General features: G+C 43.7%; 1 protein-coding gene across 8 annotated transcripts in view; it reads left to right on the plus strand.

Annotated features, from left to right (window-relative positions):
* ADAM11 (ADAM metallopeptidase domain 11) overlaps positions 1 to 22,611 on the plus strand; it is a 266,893-nt gene that overhangs the window by 137,872 nt on the left and 106,410 nt on the right. For all 8 annotated transcript variants that reach the window (XM_085879155.1, XM_085879152.1, XM_085879151.1 and 5 more), the window contains 6 exons: positions 4,497 to 4,577; positions 5,047 to 5,094; positions 15,917 to 15,980; positions 16,142 to 16,247; positions 16,371 to 16,490; positions 18,574 to 18,739. In XM_085879155.1, coding sequence (XP_085735281.1) covers positions 4,497 to 4,577; positions 5,047 to 5,094; positions 15,917 to 15,980; positions 16,142 to 16,247; positions 16,371 to 16,490; positions 18,574 to 18,739 — 585 coding nt within the window. The remainder of the gene's footprint in view (positions 1 to 4,496; positions 4,578 to 5,046; positions 5,095 to 15,916; positions 15,981 to 16,141; positions 16,248 to 16,370; positions 16,491 to 18,573; positions 18,740 to 22,611) is intronic.

The following is a 22,611-nucleotide window of genomic DNA, read 5'->3' on the forward strand; positions in this document are numbered from 1 at the left end:
TTCAGAACAGCCAAATACAACCACTGAATCATCTGACCTTATTCACTTAGTGTACAGCCTTTTGGCTGCTGGTTGCATCATAGGTTCGGGGCGCGGCTATGCCGCTGATGCAGTGTCCCTTATTACCAGTACACTGGTGCTCATTTTGCTGACCTCGGAAGGATGACAGGCTGAGTCAACCCCCTGCTATTAATTCAGCGGCCAACGGTGCTCAAACTCGGGATCCTAGGATCCCAAGCTACCACCCTGACCACAAAGCCAGTGCCAGGCTTTATTTGAACTTTTGCAGCAAGCTCATGGTGCACAACACCTTCACTGTCAAAAGTCACAATCAACATCATCTTCACATTTGAGTGCACCTGTGTTGCTTTCTTTGGTCGAGTTGATGACAGGGTCTTCCACTGAGATGACTGAAGCTTAGTTTCAGCATCGGAGCCAGAAACCCAAATGTCCCGTCACTTATAATGATGCTGGGCAGGAAGTTTTCATTATTCTCTGCATGCCCAATGAGTTCCTGAGACACTGTGAGGTGATGTTCCTTCTGTTCCAGTGATAACCTGCGGGAAGAACTTTGCAAAGACCCGCCTCATTCCCAAATCTTGTGTCATAATCGTTTGGCATGTGCCATTGGAGATGCCAACTTCTTCCACCACTTCATGAATCATCATTTGTCTGTAAACATGAATCATGTCATTAACACGAGCGACTGATTCCTCACTGTGTGATGTTGATGGACGACCGGGGCTTGGATCATCATCGATGGAAGTTTGGCCACTTTTAAACCGAGCAAACAACTCAAATGTTTTCGAACGATTGAGAGCTTCATCCTCAAATGCAGTTTTTAACATTTCATCGGTTTCTGTGGATGTCTTGCATCACACTCACAGAATTTGACGCACATACGTTGCTCCTTCAAGTCAGACATTTTACAATGCGACAGAAAAATAAACACGTCTGCACAAAACAGCTCGTCACTGAGACAAGATGGTGGTTTCTTGCCAGAGGTTTGGTGTCAACAAGTGTTGCCAACAATGCCACTTCTTTAATATCTCTGCAGTATACTTCATTTCCCTTCAATACATTTAGTCCCGGAACTTTTTGATCAGATGTCATAGCTACAGATGACATGGTGTATTTTGCAAAACGAAGCCCTTGTGCTCGTACCATGACATACCAGTTTCAGCTTCATTATATGAGGCAAGCATAGAGGTTGACCTGACCTCGTTGCCTCATAATCACCCTTCCCGGTCTGTAATCACTCCAGCAGTTCCACATGGCTCCACCAAAGAGGAAATAAGAACTTGCATTGAGATGTATTTTCGTCAAGATTGTGACAGTATGCAGTGGGTTATCTGAATTCATAATTATCGATAACCTATCAAAAAGTACCCATCCCCATTGATGGGAAAAGCAAGCTAAACTACCTGCTCACAGTGACAGGGAAAGTTTAAGTTAATCTATTAATTTAAATTATTTCATGGATTTATAAAGGTTAATTGTGTTGTACTCTTGGTTTCACTCAGAGCCAAAGCTCTGAGCTACTTGTACTGTGTAATGGTGGTGCAACATTGGGTGGCGGAGGTTCAAACTGTCTAAAAAGAGGGCAAAATATGCTGCTTGTGAAATAAAGCTTGGTTTGGTTCTCCTCCTCCTCCTCTTCCCTTTATAAGGGGTGAGGTTCAATGGCACCAAGCTTCTGCCCTGCCTCGGCCATGTTACTCCTTCACTACCCTCTGTCCTCAGCCAACTCTCCACTCTCCAACTACTCTCACCTTACTGATATCCCTCCTCACACAATCCTCCCACGTGGTCTACCTCTTTTCCTCATACCTTGCTCCCTCAACCTATCTGCTCTCTTTGCCATTCTCTCTTCCCCCATCCACACCAAGTGCCCAGCCCACCTCAGCCGGCATTTCTCCAATCTTCCTGTCAATGTCATCTGCACACCAATCTTCTCCCTCAGTTCATCCATCCATCCTCCTATCCACCCTCTTCATTCCTGCATTCCTTCTGACCCAGTTGTTCTCACAAACCTGCAACCTCTGTTGTGTCCCTCTGTCAGGGCCACCGTTTCCAGACTGTAAAGGTAGGCTGGCATTACACATGACATCAGAACCTTCCCTTTCAATTTCCTTGATATCTTTCTGACTGCCATTAATCCCTCCACCCTCCTCAACACATTCACGCCCACCTGAATCCTCCACCGCTCCTCTGCCTCCGATTTACCATCCCCGGCCACGGTTCCCCCCAGATACTCAAACCTATTTCCCTGGCTGATCTCTTTCCCCTCTAACCTGATATTTATTTATTATCTCTGCTGCCCGACCCACATCACCTCAGTCTTCTCCATACTCATCCACAGCCTATGCTTCTCAAATGCCTCCTTCCACTCCCCCAGTACTTCCTGCATCTCCCGCCTTCTCTCCACCACAACCGCCAGATCATCCACATACAACATCCCCCCCAGAATACCCCTCACATTTACCTTCTTACTTACCAGCTCCATCACCATGATAAACACGAGTCAGCTGAGAGAGCTTCCCTGTCTCAAACCGATGTTCACGCTGAATTCTTCAGTCATCCTCGGACCAACCAAAACTCTCCCCTTCATTCCCTTGTACATCCCTTCCACCAACCTGACTTCTGCTTCTGGCCCTCCCATCCATCTCAGTGTTGCCATCACCATCATCAACTTTATTAACCTCCGCCATCAAAGATCGGAGGTTACTGTTTTCACCCCTTTCTATTTGTTATCTTGCCAAAACGAAGTTTTTGCAAGATATGTTAGTCAGCTTGTATGTTTTTTTTTTGTCTGTAATCACGTATAAAAAATTCTGCAGAGCACAGTTATCATTGGAAATTTTTGTAACTTCGCATATCAGAGGCCTATAGAGGTCCCTTTCAGCGCATAAAATTTTGAAGGTCAAGGTCAAAGGTCAAGGTCACTTTGTCGCAAATCAGAGGAGTCGACGAAACCCTTATTTTTTGAGTAATTTTGATCGGATCGTCTTCAAACTTCATGGGAATATAGTTCATGGTCTGGCGCTCAGCTGATTAATTTTTGGTGGCGATTGGCCTTGACCTTCATATGTTTTTTTTGTTTTTTTTGTCTGTAATCACGTATGAATCACTCTGCAGAGCACAGTTATCATTGGAAATTTTTGTAACTTCGCATATCAGAGGCCTATAGAGGTCCCTTTCAGAGCATAAAATTTTGAAGGTCAAAGGTCAAGGTCACTTTGTCGCAAATCAGGGGAGTCGACGAAACCCTTATTTTTTGAGTAATTTTAATCTAATCATCTCCAAACTTTATGGGAATGTAGTATATGGTCTGGCGCTCAGCTGATTAGTTTTTGGTGGCGATTGGCCTTGACCTTCATGGTTAGTGCCTGAGGTCAAACATATTTGACCCCAAGGTCAAATTTTCAAGTTTTAGGAACCATATCGTGTAGTACCTCAAATTGAACACCTCGATGAGTGCTTTCTAGATATGTCAAGCTTGAGACATTATGACGTCATTTGGTGACGTTGTGAGGCAAACACATATTTTTCATGGTTACTCTGTAGAACGATTCTCATCGGAATCTCTCGTAGGCAGATATTCCTCAAGGAGTCGCTCCTGGTGGATAGCAGCTCTATTCACCTCAGTGTGACCTTAAAGAAGTCGCACGTGGTCACCTTTTGGCAAGATACTGGTCACCCTGCGGGTGACATTGGTTTATTGGTTTATTTGTTTGTTTGTTTGTTTGTGAACAGTATTACGGAAAAACTCCTCGACGGATTTCGACGAAACTTGGTGGGGAGATTAGGTATGGTCCAAGGATCATGCCATTAGATTTTGGACTTGGTCCAAAATCCAATATGGCTGCTATGGCGGCCATTTTGAAAAAAATATTTGAATTTTTTTTTGCATTTCTACATGTTTTAAGTGATTTCTAACCCCCCCCCAAAAAAAAAATATTGTTAGAGAAAAAAAGATTTTTGCAACTTTTTTTTCAATTAAATTTCGATTTTTTATTTTGCATCTCTACATGTTATAAGTGATTTCCAACAAAAAATATGCCAAAATTATAATTGCAGCTGATTTTGGAACTTCAGGTGCATATATCCACGTAAAATCAATTTCTGTCTCAAGGAATCTCGCTGGTTATGACGAATGAATTGAGTATGTAAAAGTTAAAAGTTAAAGGGAAAGTTGCAAACTATAACTCTGAGCACTGTTGACATCAAATTGAATGAATAGGATATCAGGTTCACTTGAGTGACCCAGCAGTATTGGCGGCGGAGGTTTTACACTCTCCCGAGTGCTCCCCCTCAAGTTCATGTATGTTCTCCTGTAATTTCAAAAGCGAATGTTGAGCTTTTCAAATGCAGCGTGGAAAGTGGCCATCATTAACGGGAGACAGCCGAACACATGGACAGACACCACATTTCACATTATATAACAGATACGTTTCATTTACATAGCAATTCGTTGCATTTACTTGTGTTTGCAGTTTGCAGCAAAAGGACAAAGATGTCGTGCAGAAGTCAACATTTGTGACATACCTGAAACTTGTACCGGAGATTCAGGCCAGGTAAGAGTAAGTCTGTCTTTTATTTGACTCACCAGAGGATTTATGTGGAAGATTTATGTGGAGAGATTTATTCCAGAGGACTTCCCTCTGGAAGCGAGAGGATTTATTTTCAGAACTGGAATAATTTCCCACCCACAATACCCCCTCCCTCCGGCAGCAGTCAGTGGTTAAACCATTTGCACGATTCAACGTGTACACCCCAGCACGAATATAAGATTTGGTGGAGGTCGGCCAAGATTTTATATGGAGCAAACATCCAGACATTGCGTTATTTTTAAAAGTTGTATTTATTTTGAGACCAGAACTTGCACAAAGATTTAATTAGCTAACAAAATTCAGTCATTGACTATAAATTTTGAACAAGACTTCACTTGAATTGTGTTCTGTCATCACATATACACCTGCATTTGCTGTGCAGTTCAATGTTAATTGTTATTACATTCATGAGATATACATTTGTTTCACCCAGTGCCCTCCAAACATACACAAGCAGGATGGCTATCATTGCAGCAATGAGGTGAGGTATTTTCGTATTTTATTTCTGACTTAATTTGTGTAGTTCTCTTTCATGTTCGATTTTCCGAATGAAGTACTGTAGCAATAAAAATAATCTATTTTCCACCACTGTATTTGTAATTTCAACATAACAATGTTAAATATAAGGGTTCATAGGTGTTGATTTTTATTTGAAAATAGTTTTATCTTGGGAATGGTAGAGTTCACAAGAGATTTTACAATATCACAGGCATGTGTAGCAAATGTTAGGATTATAAATGACCGTTTTTACAGCCATTTTTCCCTGCTGTGCAGGGGTTGGGATTTTTCTTGAGACAATGTTTTATGGCCGGATGCCCTTCCTGACGCCAACCCTGGTCGCCTCTTACAACACACAGGGATATGGTACACCTATTCTTACCGGGGCATACACCGGGACCAGTACATTGGTACTCATTTCGCCGACCTCGGAAGGATGACAGGCTGAGTCAACCCCCTGGTGTTAATTCAGCAGCCAACGGGGCTTGAACTCAGGACCCTGGGATCCCAAGCCACCACCCTAACCACTAAGCCAACACCAGGCTTAAAATGTTAGGATTAAGTAGTTAATAACCATTACCCTCGCCAGAGTATTGCATTTAGGTCTGTTTGTTACTTGGCGAAAAAACATTTTCGCCAAGTATATTGGTCTGTCGCGTTTGTCTGTCTCCGTCTGTTTGTCTCACAATTTTTGGTCACAATCGTTCTGATTTTTTTTTGTTGTGTATATAGGTGACCGGCCAAGGAGAGCAACGGCTAATTTTGGTGAAGATCCAAATCCGGATCCGGATATGAGAATTTTTCAAGTGATTTTTCACCATTGAGAAATTGGGCCAAAAACTATGTATAGCATGATGTCTCTAAAAGTTGCGGATGAGTTATGACAAAACGATGTGGATGAGTTGGTAAGGTGACAAGAACAAGCCGATTTTATTTTGGTTAAAGTCTGGATTCAGATCTGACCTATCAGTGTGATCCAAAATGTAAACTATTTAGCCTGGCGAAGGTTTGTTCTCTACCGAGTGCTGTTCTGTCTTCACCAAGTGTCACTATGAGTGATTTTTTTTACTTTGTGAAAAAAAATATTTTTCTCAAGTATGTTGGTCTGTCTGTCTATCTGTGTGTTTGTCACACAATTTTTGGTCACAGTTTTCAAGTAATTCTTCTGAATTTTTTTTTGTGTACTTCGGTGACCGGCCAAGGAGGGCAACGCTTAATTTTGGTGAAGATCCAAATCCGGGACCGGATCTGAGAATTTTTAAAGTCATTTTTCACCATTGAGAGATGGGGCCAAAAAACTATGTATAGCATGATATCTCAAGTTGTGGACGAGTTGGTTAGGTGACAAGAACAAGCCGATTCAATTTTGGTTGAGGTCCGGATTCAGATCAGGCCTATTATATCACTGGGATACAAAATGTAAACTGTTCAGCCTGGCAGAGGTATGTGCTCTACCGAGTGCCGTTCAGTTTCACCAAGTGTCACTCTATGAGTGATTTTTCATTTGTTTATTTGTTTGTCCACACAGAATGTGAGTACAGTTTTCCTCTGCAACCGCTTGTTGGAGTGACATGACATTTTGACCGTAGGAGCGACAACTCATGTAGAATGTTGTAATGATAATTATAACATCATAGGTCAGGTGGTGTGGTGGCCATGTTGGAAAAAAGGTAAAACTTTGGACCTCTGTATCTCTGAAACCACACCAAGGAAAAAAATTGAAACTTGGCATATGCAAGTAGTACTCCTCATGGGGAAAGTGCAATTTATTTTTAATGACTTCATAGGTGCCTTCGTTATGACATCATAATTGTATACATAGGATGCCACATCTGATCATTCTGAAAAATTTTGAGGGTCATCTTGGGATAAAGCGGTCGACGGAAAAAAAAAATTGACGTCATCAGTCACGTGGTTCGGCAGCCGTATTGTTTTAACAACAAAATTTTTTTTTTAACTTCAAAAATCTCCAAAACGGCTGAACAAATCAAGGCAAAACTTTACATGTGTAACCACCTATCCAAGAGAAACAAAACGTTGCCACCTATGATGTCATAGGTCACATGGCTTGGCAGCCATGTTGGATTTATTCTAAAACCGACAAAATCTTCTCCTCCAGGACATATTGATGCTGGACATATTGAGGGAAAACTTCCCACACATGTTCCCCAAGCCTAGAGGATACCAGGGTGTTCACAAATAATTGATAGGTCACATAGCCTTATTGGATTGAATGAAAATCTTTTTTGAAATTATTACTCCTGAAACTGCTCTATTAATCAAAGTGAAACTGCACAATTATGATGTCGTAGTGATGGGCAATATATGTTTTAAATTTCAACTTGATCAGACACATGGTCTGGCAGCCAGAATTATTGAATTGAATCTGAGCTCTTTGATTTTTTTTTTTCAATAAGACTCACTTGGCTGTGCCTGGATGGGTTTTGGGGTAAAGGAGTAGCAGCTGAACTCCAAATCCTATCTGGATTCCTCCTGATGACTTCATCTTTGCTTTTCAATGCAGTACTGTACTTATTTGGTCTTCCATTTGATTTAAATTGAATTAATTTTCATCCCATTCTGAATTCAAGTAAATGAAGAGGACATCATGGGTCAGATGTCCCATCAAAGTGGGACGTCTTGGTACCCAGTTATCACTGCCAGCAGTTATAAAGTGGCAGTTCTAATTATGTTTATTATTAACTAGCAAACACCACTCGTCGCTTTGCTGATGGGAATAGTAAAAGGGGGGAGAAAGAGGGTGGGAGAGAGGGAGGAGTAGAGGAGAGAGTGAGGAGGGGTGGAAAAGGGAAGGCAGCATGAGGTGAGAGGAAGGGAAAGTAGACATGTGGTGGAGCATTAATTATGATTCATACTGTCTCATCAAAATGATTCTGCACAGAATAACAGTGAAGATTGATACAAAGTAATGTCTGAAATCCATTTTCTACCAGTCATACTATAAATACTGCCCGGAGGCAAACACCGCCCGGACATGTCCAGAGATAAACACAGTCCAGATACAAACACTACCAGGACACATCCATTGATAAATGCCTGTGGAGACAAACACCACCCGAACACATCCAGAGATAAATACCATGCGGACATGTCTGGAGACAAACACCGCCCAGAAATAAGCACCGTTTGGATACGTCCACACACAGAGACAGAGACAGAGACAGAGACAGAGACAGAGACAGAGACAGAGACAGAGACAGAGACAGAGACAGAGACAGAGACAGAGACAGAGACAGAGACACAGACAGACAGACACAGAGGGCTGGGGGTTAGGGTGTTAGCAGGGAGAACATGTTATGCTTTATGAACAACATGCACGCACACGCACTATATATACACACACACACACACACACACACACACACACACACACACACACACACACACACACACACACACACACACACACACACACACACACACACACACACACACACACACACACACACACATACACTATATATATCTTCGTGCTTGGCCAATATTGGCAATTTTTCAGTAATTGGCTGATTATAATCAGTGTGATTACCAACTCCAGAATGTACTCTATACAACTCACAAACCTTGAGTCGCTTTCATCCTTGTTTTGGGGGAATTTCAATGAACAAATTAAATTAATACAACATTGCATTATAGACGTTTCAAAGAGATGTGATGCCAATCGTCATGTGACGTGGAACAAATTTGGCTTGGTAATTTAGAAAGCTTGTTAATTTGGCAAAGGGCTCAGAAATAAGGTGTTATCAAATGTATTTTGCTTTGCAACTCACAAAGAGAAACCATGTAACCTTTGTAAAGCACACCGAGTCATATGAAACAAGGAAAAAAGAAAATGTCATGGAAAGACAGAAAAAAAGATATAAAAAAGAACAAGTGTATGCCAACATGTACTGTGCTTGTGCCACGTTTGAACAAAATCGGACCATGCTTGTTTAAGAAATTGTTGGGGACACATTTAAGTAACAAAATGGCCACCTGTCAGCCATCTTAGATCTTATCTCGAAAAAAATGCCTCGCAAATGTAAGCCATCATTCTTTATCTGTGTGCTAAGTTTCAACAACATCGGTAAATGCATGTCTGATAAATGATTGAGGATGTGTTCAACATTGATTTTTTTTTTACAACTAAAATGGCCACCAGTGTTGATGTTGATAGTCGGCCATCTTGTATCTGATCTCGAAAATAATGACATGCACATGTAAGCCCTTATTCCTTTTCTGTTTACCATGTTTAAACAACATCAGTAAATGTATGTCCAAGAAAATTTTGAGGATGTGTTTGATGTCGGATTTTTTTTACAACTAAAATAGCTGCCTGTCGGCCATATTTTATTGCATCGCGAAACAAAATAATGTGCATCTGTATACCATCATGTTTTGTCTTTTTACCCAGTACGAATAAAATCCGTCCATACATTCCGAGATATGGTTGTAGACGCACACATGCACAGACATGAAAATTGAGACAAAATCCATAGGCCCCCTCTTCAGGACTAAGTCCAACGGGGGCTAACAACCAATTTAGAATTGCATGAACTGTACCTCTATCTTGTAGGAACTGCCGACTACATCTCAATCAGGACATGAACTGCACCGCTATTGACTGTAGGGTGCTTGGCAAGTGGCTTAAGTACTCCAATTAAATGGTTGATAAGAAATGGCTGGCTTCGCAAGCATTTAGCAATCATCAGATTAAACACACACCTCCGGGAGATGCTCAAAATGTCATATATCTGCATTGGACAAATGAACACTTTGTTTTTTTCACAGTGGGTCAGGTCAGGTGTGGGGGCATGCGCCGGAGCAGCGCGTCGCTGTGTCCTCTTTCCACTGGTACTCCAGGGGCCTCCGTCTGGCCTTCCCCCAGACAAATGCCTGGCCCATCCCCATCACCTTGAGATTCTGATCAACCTGCTGCAACCACGAGGCACGTGGTCGGCCCATTGGCCTACTCCACTCACGAGGCTCCCTCACTGCGTGAATCTGGTGAGCAGGATCAGCGTCAGGAAAACGAGCCACATGTCCATACAGCCACAGCTGATGGCCACGGACTATGCAGGGAACAAATCTCATTTGAGTCTCTCTCAGCAACTGCTCGTTGGACACAAAGTCTGACCAGCAATAGCCAAGGATGCTCCAGAGACCTGGCACCAAAATAATTAAGTCGCTGTCTCAGATCCCTGGTCGGAGTCCAAGTCTCACATCGATAGAGCAAGACTGGAAGCACTAAGGACCTGAAGACTTGGACTTTAGTTGTCCAGCACAGGTACTGGTAGCGCCACACCCCATGATTCAGTTAATCCATGACTCCCCAGGCCTGACCCAGATGTATATTGACCTCTGGCTTACAGCCAGCAGAGCCATGAATATCACCGCCAAGAAAGTGAATCTCTTCATGTCCTCAACATCCTCGCCACAAACAGGTACAGACAAAATGGCAGCATCCAAGATGTCATTGAAATCCTGGATCTTAGTTTTGACCCAGGAAACCCATAATCCCAGCGGCTCAGACTCCTCATTCAGCACTTGGAGGGCCCCCAAAAGGATATCTGGAGTCTCTGTAAAGATGACTGCATCATCTGCGAAATCAAGGTCAGAGTTCTTGGCATTCCCAAACGATGCACTGCAGCTTGATCTCTCCAACATCCTCCCCAGAATCCAGTCCACACAAGCGCTGAAAAGTGTGGGGGGCAGTACACACTCCTGATGAACTCCAGTAACAACTGGAAATAATTCAGAGATGGTATCACCACATCTCACAGTGATGTATGGTGGCTCAAAAACTTATGTGAGGGTAAATGGAGTGCAGAGTGAGGATTTTGAAGTGGAAGTGGGTGTTCATCAGGGGTCAGTCTTGAGCCTATTCCTGTTTATTATGGTTTGTGAGGCTATATCACAGGCATTTGGAGGAGGCTAACCCTGGGAACTCCTGTGTGCTGATGACCTAGTGCTGATAGCTGACAATGTCAAAGAGGTAATGGGTAAATATACAATATGGAAGGATTGTATGGAGGCCAGAGGACTGAATGTGAATGCAGGGGAAACAAACATACTTATTTGTGGTGTGGGAGAAAGAAGTGTGGAAAAAAGGGGGAGGTGGCCCTGTACTGTCTATTTTTTTTTTTTAAACAGTATATGTAGCAATTCAATATTGTGTAAATACTGCAACTGCTGGGTGCACAAGAGGTGTCGTGGCATTGGGCGTACACTACAAGTGGTTCTTGCCTCCAAATGTGTTGTTTGCGCAAGTAAACAAGTAAGCCTGGTGGGCTTAATGGTTAGTGTGGCTGACTTGGGTAGGATCTTAGGGTCCTGAGTTTGAGCCCCTGTCAGCCAGTGTAAATACTGCAACTGCTGTATGCACAAGAGGTGTAGTGGCATCGGGAGTAGACTGCAAGTGGTTCTTGACTCCAAATGTGCTGTTTGCACGGGTAAACAAGTAAGCCTGATGGGCTTAGTGGTTAGTGTGGCTGACTTGGGTAGGATCTTTTGGTCCTGAGTTTGAGCCCCTGTTAGCCATTGAATTAACACTTGGTGGGGTTGACTCGGCCTGTCATCCTTCTGAGGTCGACGAAATGAGTACCAGTGTGCTGGTGAATAGGAGCATTGCATCAGCAACACAGCCGCACCCGGCCAATAATGCTACTTGCAGCCGTGTGCTGCATATGAAGGAGGGACAAGTAGGTAAACAAGTGGCTCCAGTTCGAGCAAAAAAGGTTAGTTTATGGGGATGTAGCTCTTGAATGTGTTGATAGATTCTGTAATCTTGGTGATATGATTGGTGCAGGCAGCAGCGATATCGTAGAAGCAGCAGTGATTGCAAGAATTAGAAGGGTTGGAGGAAGTTTAGGTAGTTGTTACCCCTGTTGACATCAAGAGGGACCTCTCTCCAATGAAAGGAAAAACTTTATGCAGTTTGCGTTAGAAGTGCGGTTTTGTATTGCAGTTAAACATGGGTGATCAAAAAGGAGAATGAACGGAGGTGTGAATGAAAGGAAATGAGAATGGTGAGGTGGATGGGTAACGTGACATTGAAGGATCAGAAACCAAATATGGAATTAAGAGATGGGTTAGGTATGGAAAACATGAGTGAGGTTACGCATAGAGGTAGGTTGAGATGGTTCTTACGTGATGGCTTCGATAGCAAGGTTACACGTAGGGCTTTTGTCTGAACTTACCACTGCCTTGAATACCTTAAAAGTTGACAAATCCGCTGGACTTGATGGACTGACAAGCAAATTTTTCCAGTGTTTCAGGGACGCCATTGGTCCCCACCTGCTTCAGGTCCTGAATGAATGTTTAATGGATGGACAACCACCATGGAGTTGCCGTATAGCAATCACCTCCTTAATCCCTAAGAAAGGAGACTCTCAACTGATATAAAACTGGTGTCCTATTTCTGTTTTGATAAAATTTATAGGATTATAAAATTTTGGCCAAAGCCTTAGCCGATCGCTTGAAACCTTTTATGAATCTACTCGTCGGAGCACATCAATCCTTTTGTATCCCTGGACGTACGTACTATTTTGATCATGTCTTTTTTATCTGTGATACTATTTGGTTTTGTGGTAATTTTAACAAGAATGTTGACCTGGTTTATATTGACCAAGGAGAGGCTGATGATTGGATTGACCACACATACCTTTTTAGAGTTTTAGAGAATTTCGGTTTTGGCCCTAATTTTATCTCGTATGTGAAGCTTTTAATTTGCAATATATCCAGTTTAAAAAAAAAAAATTAACCAAGTATTGTGCAGCCCTATTGTTGTACAATGGGGAGTATGACAGGGTTGCCCGCTATCTGGACTTTTATACTCTCTCGCCATCGAACCTCTTCTGCTCCAATTAGGTACACGCATCTCTGGCTTTACCAGATCAATTCTCATGACGCCACTCAAAATTTCTGCTTATGCAGATGATGTCTACATATTTGTGGATAATCATGGTGATGTCACTGCAGTGACTCATGCATTAAAAACATATAGTCAGGCTGGTTCAGGCCAGGTGAATTGGAAAAAGAGTGAAACTCTTTGGGTAAGGACCTGGAGCTTGTCCACCAATTGTCCTGCCAAGAGGAATGAAATGGCATCAAATTCCTCAGATTTTTTTTCAAGGATACAATGCTTTTGAACAGCAGAATTGGACAGGTTTGCTGGACAAGGTAATGAAGAAACTATCCTCATTGGAAAGGACTTCTCTTTCAACTCTCCTTCTGTGGAAGAACTTTCGTCATCAATAATCTCATTGCCTCCATGCTGTGGCATAAAATGATATGTTTGCAACCATCTGGAAACCTAGTCGCACTCCAAATGAGTATCGTTAACTTTTTCTGGATTGGGAAACACTGGCTGCAACCCGCCGTGAACTACTCGCCACTTGCTGAGGGTGGCCAAGGTCTCATCGACATCTGTAGCTGGCTCATGGTCTTCCGGCTTCACGTTGTCCATGAGCTTCGATATGAGAATGAAGCCCTACTGTGGAAGCCTCTGGCTCGCTGCATGTTACAGCTTGCGAGCAAGTTTGGATACTGCCGAGAACTTTACTTGATGAACTCGCATCACATTGATTTATCCCTGCTGCCCACTTTCTACCCGGGGGGAGGGGGGGGTACACGAACCACGAACCACTCGCTCAGGGTGATGGAGCATGAAAAACTCGCTCGGGGTGATGGAGCACGGAGCACAAACCACTCGCTCGGGGTGACGGAGCACGGAGCATGAACCACTCGCTCGGTGTGAGGGAGCATGAACCACTCCCTTGGGGTGACTGAGCACGAACCACTCGCTCGGGGTGATGGAGCATGAACCAATCGCTCGGGGTGACGGAGCACGAACCACTCGCTCGGGGTGACGGAGCACGAACCACTCGCTTGGGGTGATGGTGCACGAACCACTTGCTTGGGGTGATGGAGCACGAACCACTCGCTTGGGGTGATGGAGCACGAACCACTCGCTTGGGGTGATGGAGCACGAACCACTCGCTTGGGGTGATGGAGCACGAACCACTCGCTTGGGGTGATGGAGCACGAACCACTCGCTTGGGGTGATGGAGCACGAACCACTCGCTTGGGGTGATGGAGCACGAACCACTCGCTTGGGGTGATGGAGCACGAACCACTCGCTTGGGGTGATGGAGCCCGAATCACTCGCTCGGGGTGACGGAGCACAGAACATGAACCACTCGCTCTGAATGATGTGGCGGGCAAAAGCGTCTGCAGTGAGTAAACAATTTGCTCAGAAGGACATTGCGTTGTACCGCTATCGACTGTAAGGCATTTGGCAAGTGGCTTAAGCACTCATGCAAGCACTCCAATTAAATGGTTAATCAGTAATGATAGGCCAGGCTGTCGCTGCATATCATACAGGATCCCTTTAACTTTAAAGCTGGTCTTCACCACGCATGCAGCAGTTAATGAAATTAATTCGTTCAAATGATGATTCGACCCACAAAAGAGTTGCAGCTTAATGCAGAACAACCCTGGAGACATCGCACAGTTCATTCGCCCATGAAATAAACATTGCAGATAATCCGCCATCTTGCCTGCTCATCTGCACGCGTCATGTGGTACATCGGTTCGGGGTCCGTGCAAGCGTTATAACGTTTTAAAAAAAAACATCTCCGTTTTTCACCAGATTTGCTTTTATTCCCTTTGGAGCACCTCGTGAAACCTCTGAAAATATTGACACATCTGGCAGACACTATGGATAAGCAGTCTCTCTGGGGGACAGGGTGTGAGGTCTAAGCAGTGAATGCATTAAATCATATCGCTCAATGAAGCTGGTTATTTTTGGCATGTTCCTAAATATTTTGTTCACTCAATATAATTCTCCAAACAGTCGAAAAAGAGAAGTTTAATGCTTTGGAAATTTCACATTTTCTTGTGTATGTATGGAGGAGGGACCATTGCCTTGCTTGCTTAAACTCGGTATATGGGCTTAGTTATAAGACTCGTTATTTCTTCAAATTATCAGATTTCACAACAGATTTCGACACTTATTTAGTCCGGACGATATCTGATCCTCAAAACCAAAATAATATTTCCATGATATACTTTAATTTGTCTGTGAGTGTACATCGTGGAAAATTGCATCACATAATGCATGAAATGACTCCAAGCTCCTAATTTATAAACTATAGTACTTACAAAAGCGACGTATGCAGCGTTTCATAGCTACGATGAACAGACATTCGATAATATGAGTGAGGAAAGTGGAGAAAAAAACACGTTAACGTTAAGAAATTGTTGTGGCCTGTTTCAAGTCAAGGGATGGTTGACACACACACACATGGTTTTGGAGTTGTGGAGGAGGCACACTGACACACACACACACACACACACACGCACGCACGCACGCACGCACGCACACACCCATTGACATTTCTTAGTATAGATAACTACTGGAAGTATAACGAATATGAGTACTGTGATGACTATAACTACTATGAGTATAACTACTATGATTCCATTGGAAGTATAGTTTCAATATCGTTATTTATTTCAGCTTTCTACCTCAAAATGTATTACCGTTGAGGTTATCTTTCAGAAAACTATTTGTTAAATGAATGTGCTGGTGATTAAAATTTATTTTCCAAAGTTATGTGGAGTTTACATTTCAACAAACTGGTCATTCTTTTTTCTTTTGTAAATTCATTATCTTTGGATTTCTGCTTAATGTTCAGTTTTAACTTGTTTACAGTTGCATACTGATTTAACTTGTGATATCATACTTTATGCAATGCTGTCTTGTTTTGGGAATTTTTATGGATTTTCTTGTGTTATTTCAGGGAAAGTGCTACAGAGGTGTTTGCAAAACAAGGGAAAGGCAATGTAAGGCACTTTGGGGTTCGAGTAAGTAAACGACCTTCTGAGTGCATTTGCTTTCTATTTCCCTGCTGTCGATTGTGTGTGTCGTTCTCGGTTAATTTGTCATTTCCCTTTGTAAAAGTGATTTTTAAAACCTGTTACAGTGAGCATTTCATTTATATTTATTTGTTTGTGGAATTCAACAGAGGGAGCATCAGCTGACAGGCATTGCTATGACGAGTTGAACATTGAGGGAACAGAGAAAGGAAACTGTGGAAAGAGTGAAGGATCATGGGTTAAGTGCCACAAGCAGTGAGTGTGATTGGTTGAATGTCACAAAAATGTATCGCGTATTTCACTCTCGTTTCTTCACGGTCACTTCTGGGACCATTTCCGCCATTGTCCATCAGATCTTTGGCCCATCTCCCGTTGCAGAAATGTACTCTGTGGATATCTGCTGTGCACAATTACAAGCCGCCAGCCACAGATCGGTGAGCTGCAGGGAGAGCTCACTCATGTCTCCATCCAGCACCATGGTCATCTGCTGGAGTGCAGGTCAGACCCTTTTGGAAAAATCTCTTATGAAAGTAAATATGTATTCATGAACTGTTTTTCACGAAAGAAACAGCAGATAGTTAGTTGCACCTTAATATGGAAACGGGAGCTTATTGTGAATTAACTATAAAGTTGTGGACAACTACATTTGAATTTATTTATTTTAATAAGGATTAAGGATCCAATATGCAGGTGTGCAGTATAAATGTATCTTGAGATCTGCTTTTCAGTCAACATTCACATGCAACCAGTCCTGTCCTTCAGTCAATACATACAAGGAATCTACCGCTGTGATAAAACGTATGAACAAGCAAATTGAAACAAAATGTGTCATCAATGGTGAGTAGCCTGCACTGGGATGACCAAGTTAAAAAGGAAATTGTAATGAGGCAAAAAATATACTTTGAAATGAAAGAACAAATAAACAGGGAAGGGAAAAGAGAAAATTTCACAAAAGCAAAACCATGCTTACGGGGAGAAGGTGGTGGAAAGTTAATTAATCAAGGAATGATGAACGAATCAGTCGGTGACGTGGAAATGCCAGCACAAGGCACAAATTCTGGTCCATCTTTCTCTACAGGGAATTACGGTTCGAGAAATTTCAACAGTGAAACACAATATAGCAGGACATGAAATTAAAATTTATGAATCAAACAAAATTGCTATCTTGCAAGCAGTTGCTGTTTGGTGAATTAATTAATCTGTTGGTCATGCTCTTTACAGAGCCATGGGGTATAACCCAACTGGTCAAGCAACACATCTAAGCTAGAACCAATCCTGAATGGTCATCACTTCGACACAGGAAACTCAAGTTAAGGTTATTTAGGGAGGAATTTAAAGTTTGTTCAGGGTGCCTGCAAGAGCTCGCCGACTCTTCTCGAAGGACACTGTGGGGTCTTTAACATCCACTAAATAATTCTGGCAGATAGGACGCCAAGTTTAACGACCATCTTGCATGCATTGATATCTTGCCCTGCTTGAGGAACACCAGGATGAAAGTTTATAGCTGAGTCGGGATTCAAATCCAGACTGGACAGCTGAAAGGTGGGTGTGCGTACCTCTCGGGTCGAGGCTATCCTGCCAACCTGCTGTCTGGTGAAATAAATTTAAATAAACCATTTTTCCATCAATGGCGTGTAATGTATTATGATTAGCTCCATCAGATTATCCTTTTGTTTGTTTTTCTCTTCTTGTTCAGAATTTGAACTCAAATAACCGAAGAAGAAATGTTGATTTGAAGTTTTTCGAACACACGCAAGCATTTCATTACATTTTGCTAGTGATAAATCGGATGCTCTCTTGCATGATATTTGTTCCACCCTCGTCCCGCTATTCCACCATAATTTTATTACAGTTGTCTTTGTTGTGAAATCCATGATTCTACCTCATACCCCTTTCAGTCACTAAAAGTAAATAAAATAGTTTCGCTCATCTGAATTACACTTTTATACCACTGTGGTAATACCTTATTGGGGGTAACGTTGCATATAGTTATTTCTCATTGTTCATGTTTTGAAAAAGTGATTATAGGGATATATATGTCTTTATATGAAGAAAGCTGTTGTCTTCACTCTCACATGTGTGTTTCTAAAACTGCTATCCCTTCCTGCCATTTTAATGTTTTTTTTTTTTTAATCTTTGTTATCTGTCTTTTATGTACCTTTAAATGGGCCGACATGCCGTCAGCACTAGTAAAGGTGGGAAAATGTTGCCGTGACATAGAAAGGGTGCCATCCAAGGTGGGTGAAAGGTCAGGATGGGTTGTTCCACCCATGGGCTCGGACACCAGTCAATAGCAGCCCATCATGATGGGGCTAGTGGCAGTAAGGCTTAGGGTGTGTGCACAGACTATAAAATTGCATGGTGCAAACTGGGGGGCAAGAGTTGCACGGAAAGTTCGCTGGAAACCCTGTATACGGACTCATGTGGTTTTCTCTGCGGCACGGCACGCATCTGTCTGCAGCCTCTCAACACGTCCGCGAAAGGACAGATTGGGTTTGGGCGATTCGGTTTTGAGTTCTTGTGTAATCTTGTGTCAGCTTTGAGGGTAAATTCCAAGACATTGTTCTTTGATTCATTCCAGTGGGGGACGTGTGATGCTCGATGATGGTTCTGACCTGGGATACGTCGAGGACGGTACTCCGTGCGGACCAGATGCTGTGTGCCAAGACCATCGCTGCCTATCTTTGCAAACCCTCAACTTCACTTCCTGTCCTACAGTCAATGAGGACATTTGCTCAGGAAGAGGGGTGAACATGCCTTTATGCTTGCAATTCAATGTCTTGTTTGTTTTTTTTGAGGATTCGATTTTACTTTCTTTTATTATAGCAGCAAAGGCTTTTATTTTCTTTTATTATATTCTTAAGAAATATCTGTTTGTATTAAACTTTAAAACTCATCATAAATCGACAATGAAGATGAAGGTATATACATGACTTAAAGCCTCTTCAGCAAGAGGTCACTCAACCTCACCATGAACCCTCGATTTACCAGACACAAAACCAACCTCTCAGCATTGCTCGCCATATTCTAATTGTGATGACTTGGAATGAGTAATACTCCAGATCAATGGGCAGGAATTTGAAGTTTGATAAAGATACCTACACACAATTTTATCCTCTTTAATGGTCATGATTGGGTATGAACAGATATAACAGCAGGCTTAGCATCTCCTCTAAAAGACAGCATCCCATTTGATGCGATGTCCTACTTCTGAAGCACAAGGACAACAGTATATAGTTGGATCAGAAATAAAACCCAGAGTACAGGCCCGTCGCTAAGGGGGGGGCATTTGGGTGCAATGCCCCCCCATGGCACCTCTGGTGCCCCCCCCCCCACTTGTACGCCACCCATTTATGCCCTGTTGCACCCTGTGAACAACTTAGTGTTTAAGGACAAGCGCCCACTGTGAACTCCTTGCTGTTTAAGAGTTCACCTGTGTGAACTAAAACCCTTCTTCCAGATGTTCACCGTGGTGAATAATAAGGCCTTCTTGGATAAACTGTTCTTTAATAATATCCTTCTTTGAATAACAGTCAAGAGATAAGTGTACGCTTGCCAGCGCATCTCCAAAAGCAATTGGCAAGACAATACAGTCCAAGCCCACAAGATAAAACATAATAACGCAAGCACCAACGCCAGCAGCCAAGACGACAGACAGCCGCAATACCTCTTGTCGAATGTCGATGTTGTGGGTGGTTATATATATCGTGGATCATTTAGTTTTAAGGAATAGCCAATCAGCGTATTCGATATGGAGACCCTATTGAGCAGGTTACCTGATTGGTTGTAAGTAAGGTATAAATGTAATATCGTCATAATATGATAATATGATTAAGGAAAAGACATAAATTTACATAATTAAAGATGAAGTGCACCGTGTGACCTTCACAATCCGTCAACCCTCCATCTTACAAAAGTAATTTTATAATAAAAATTAAAAATATGTGTTTGCAATCGTGCTTACATTTGAAATTATGCAGATCAAACCTGTTTTTGATGCATGCATCATTTAATAAATAAAACCGTCAACCGTCAAATGTCGCGAGTCGTGAGATTAGTGACACGAGTCACGAGGGACGAGTCACGGAGAGGGTGAGCCAGCAGCAGGAGAAAAAGACATGGATGATGGATACACGAAAATGGCTCAGAAAAGGAAAAAATGCAACCGACGAAAATAAAGAAGATGATGAAAGACATGTTGTGGGAGGAGGAGGAGGAGGAGGAGGAGGAGGAGGAGGAGGAGGAGGAGGAGGAGACGATCAGGTCAGGTATGGGAGCATGTGCCAGAACAGCGCGTCGCTGCGTCCACTTTCCGCCGGTACTCCAGGGGCCTCCGTCTGGCCATCCCCCAGGCAGATGCCAGGCCCATCCCATCTCCTTGAGATGATGGTCAAGCTGCTGCAACCAGGAGGCACGTGGTCGGCCCACTGGCCTCCTCCACTCACGAGACTCCCTCGCTGAGAGAATCTGGTGAGCAGGATCAGCGTCAAGAAAACGAGCCACATGTCCATACAGCCACAACTGACGCTCACGGACTATGCAAGTAACAAATCTCATCCGAGTCTCTCTCAGCAACTGCTCGTTGGACACAAAATCCGACCAGCGATAGCCAAGGATTCTCCGAAGAGACCTGGTACCAAAGGAATTAAGTCTCCGTCTCAGATCCTTGGTCAGAGTCCAAGTCTCACATCCATAGAGCAAGACTGGAAGTACCAAGGACCTGAAGACTCGGACTTTGGTCCTCCCGCACAGGTACCTGCAGCGCCACACCCCATGATCCAGTGAATCCATGACTCCGCAGGCCCGACCCAAACGTCTATTGACCTCTGACTCACAGCCAGCAGAGACATGAATATCACTGCCAAGGTAAGTGAATCTCTCCACGACCTCAACATCCTCACCACAAACAGACACAGACAGGACAGCAGCATCCAAGATGTCACCGAAAGCCTGGATCTTAGTTTTGACCCAAGAAACCCGTAATCCCAATGGCTCCGACTCCTCATTCAGCACCTCGAGGGCCCCCAAAAGGATATCCAAAGTCTCTGCAAAGATGACTGCATTATCTGCAAAATCAAGGTCTGAGATCTTGACATTCCCAAACGATGCACCGCAGCTTGATCTCTCCGACATCCTCCCTAAAATCCAGTCCATACAAATGCTGGAAAGTGTGGGGGCCAGTAAAGACCCCTGACAAACTCCAGTAACAACTGGAAATAAGTCAGAGATGGTACTACCACACTTCACAGGACTCTCAGTACCAGAGTAGAGTTCAGACATCAGATCGATCAGTTTTGGTGGCACCCCACGAAGACCAAGAATCCTCCAGAGGACATCCCGATTCACTGAATCGAACGCTTTACAGAGATCAACATAGGCTGCAAGCAGCCCCTGCCGAAACTCTCGTCTGCGTTCGGTGAGGACACGAAGTGCAAGGATACGGTCAATCGTTGACCTCTTTGGTGTAAAGCCTGACTGCTCTGGACGCTGGTGCTCAAGCAGATGGTGGCGAACCCTATCAAGAATTATCCGAGCAAAGACCTTTCCCGGCACTGAGAGCAGCGTCACCCCTCGGTAGTTGATGCAGTCTTGGCGATCACCCTTCCCTTTCCAGAGAGGAACAACAAGGCCCCTCTTCCAGTCAGTTGGGATGATGCCTGTGTTCCAGGCAGAGCACAAAACTGCATGCAACGACACGAGTGCAGCATTTCCACCAGCCTTGAGAAGTTCAGCATGGATGCCACAGATCCCTGGAGCTTTGCCCCGTTTCAACTGGTTCACCGCAGCCCATGTTTCCACAAGCGAAGGTGGACCACAGTTGATTCGAGGGTCAGCAACAGGGATTGTAACACCCTTGACGTCCAACTCGACAGCTGGGGGATCAGCCTGGTACAACCGCTCAAAGTAACCGGCCCAGCGGGCCTTCACTTCAGACTCCTCTGGCAAGAGCCTACCACTCTCTGCTCTAACTGCAGTGCTCCAAGGGATGGGCTTGGATGAACGCAATGCGCGAATTCCCCTGTAAGCGGGACGAGAATCACCTGTCCACAGGTGATGCTCTACCCCCTCACAGATTCCTCGCACATAGGCCTCCTTGTCCACCCTCAGTGCACGTACAGTTTTACGCCTCAGCTCTCTGAACAGCTCAGCTCTGCCATTCGGCCTGGCCCTGCGACTCTGGTCAATGGTATCCAGTGTCCCTTGAGAGACAAAATTCTTCTTTGCCCTGCAGTGAGTTCCAAGACATCCACCGGCAACATCAAGGACGGTGGTCTTGAAGGCACTCCACAACTCTTCAGGACCCCCCAAAGCACCCAGACCCCCAAGTGTCCACTCAGCCTGTTCGCAAACTCCTCAGCTACTCTCTCATCCCTGAGCTTGCCAACATCCAGCCTAGGCTGGGATGGTACCATTCTCCAGGATTTAAGGTGCAGCTTTAGAGTTGCTACAACAAGCCTGTGGTCAGTATTGAGGAACTGAGCACTCCGGTAGACCCTGCAGTTCTGGATCATCCTCCAACGACCGTCAATGAGGACATGGTCAATCTCCTTTGCCACACCGCCAGCGATGGAATACCAAGTCCAGCGATGAGCTTGTGGGTGCTGAAACCATGAACCAG

Source organism: Eptatretus burgeri, chromosome 4 (genome assembly GCF_056783735.1).
Source record: "Eptatretus burgeri isolate ZD-2024b chromosome 4, Ebu_testis_v1, whole genome shotgun sequence".
In the NCBI taxonomy this organism is placed as follows: Eukaryota; Metazoa; Chordata; class Myxini; order Myxiniformes; family Myxinidae; genus Eptatretus; species Eptatretus burgeri.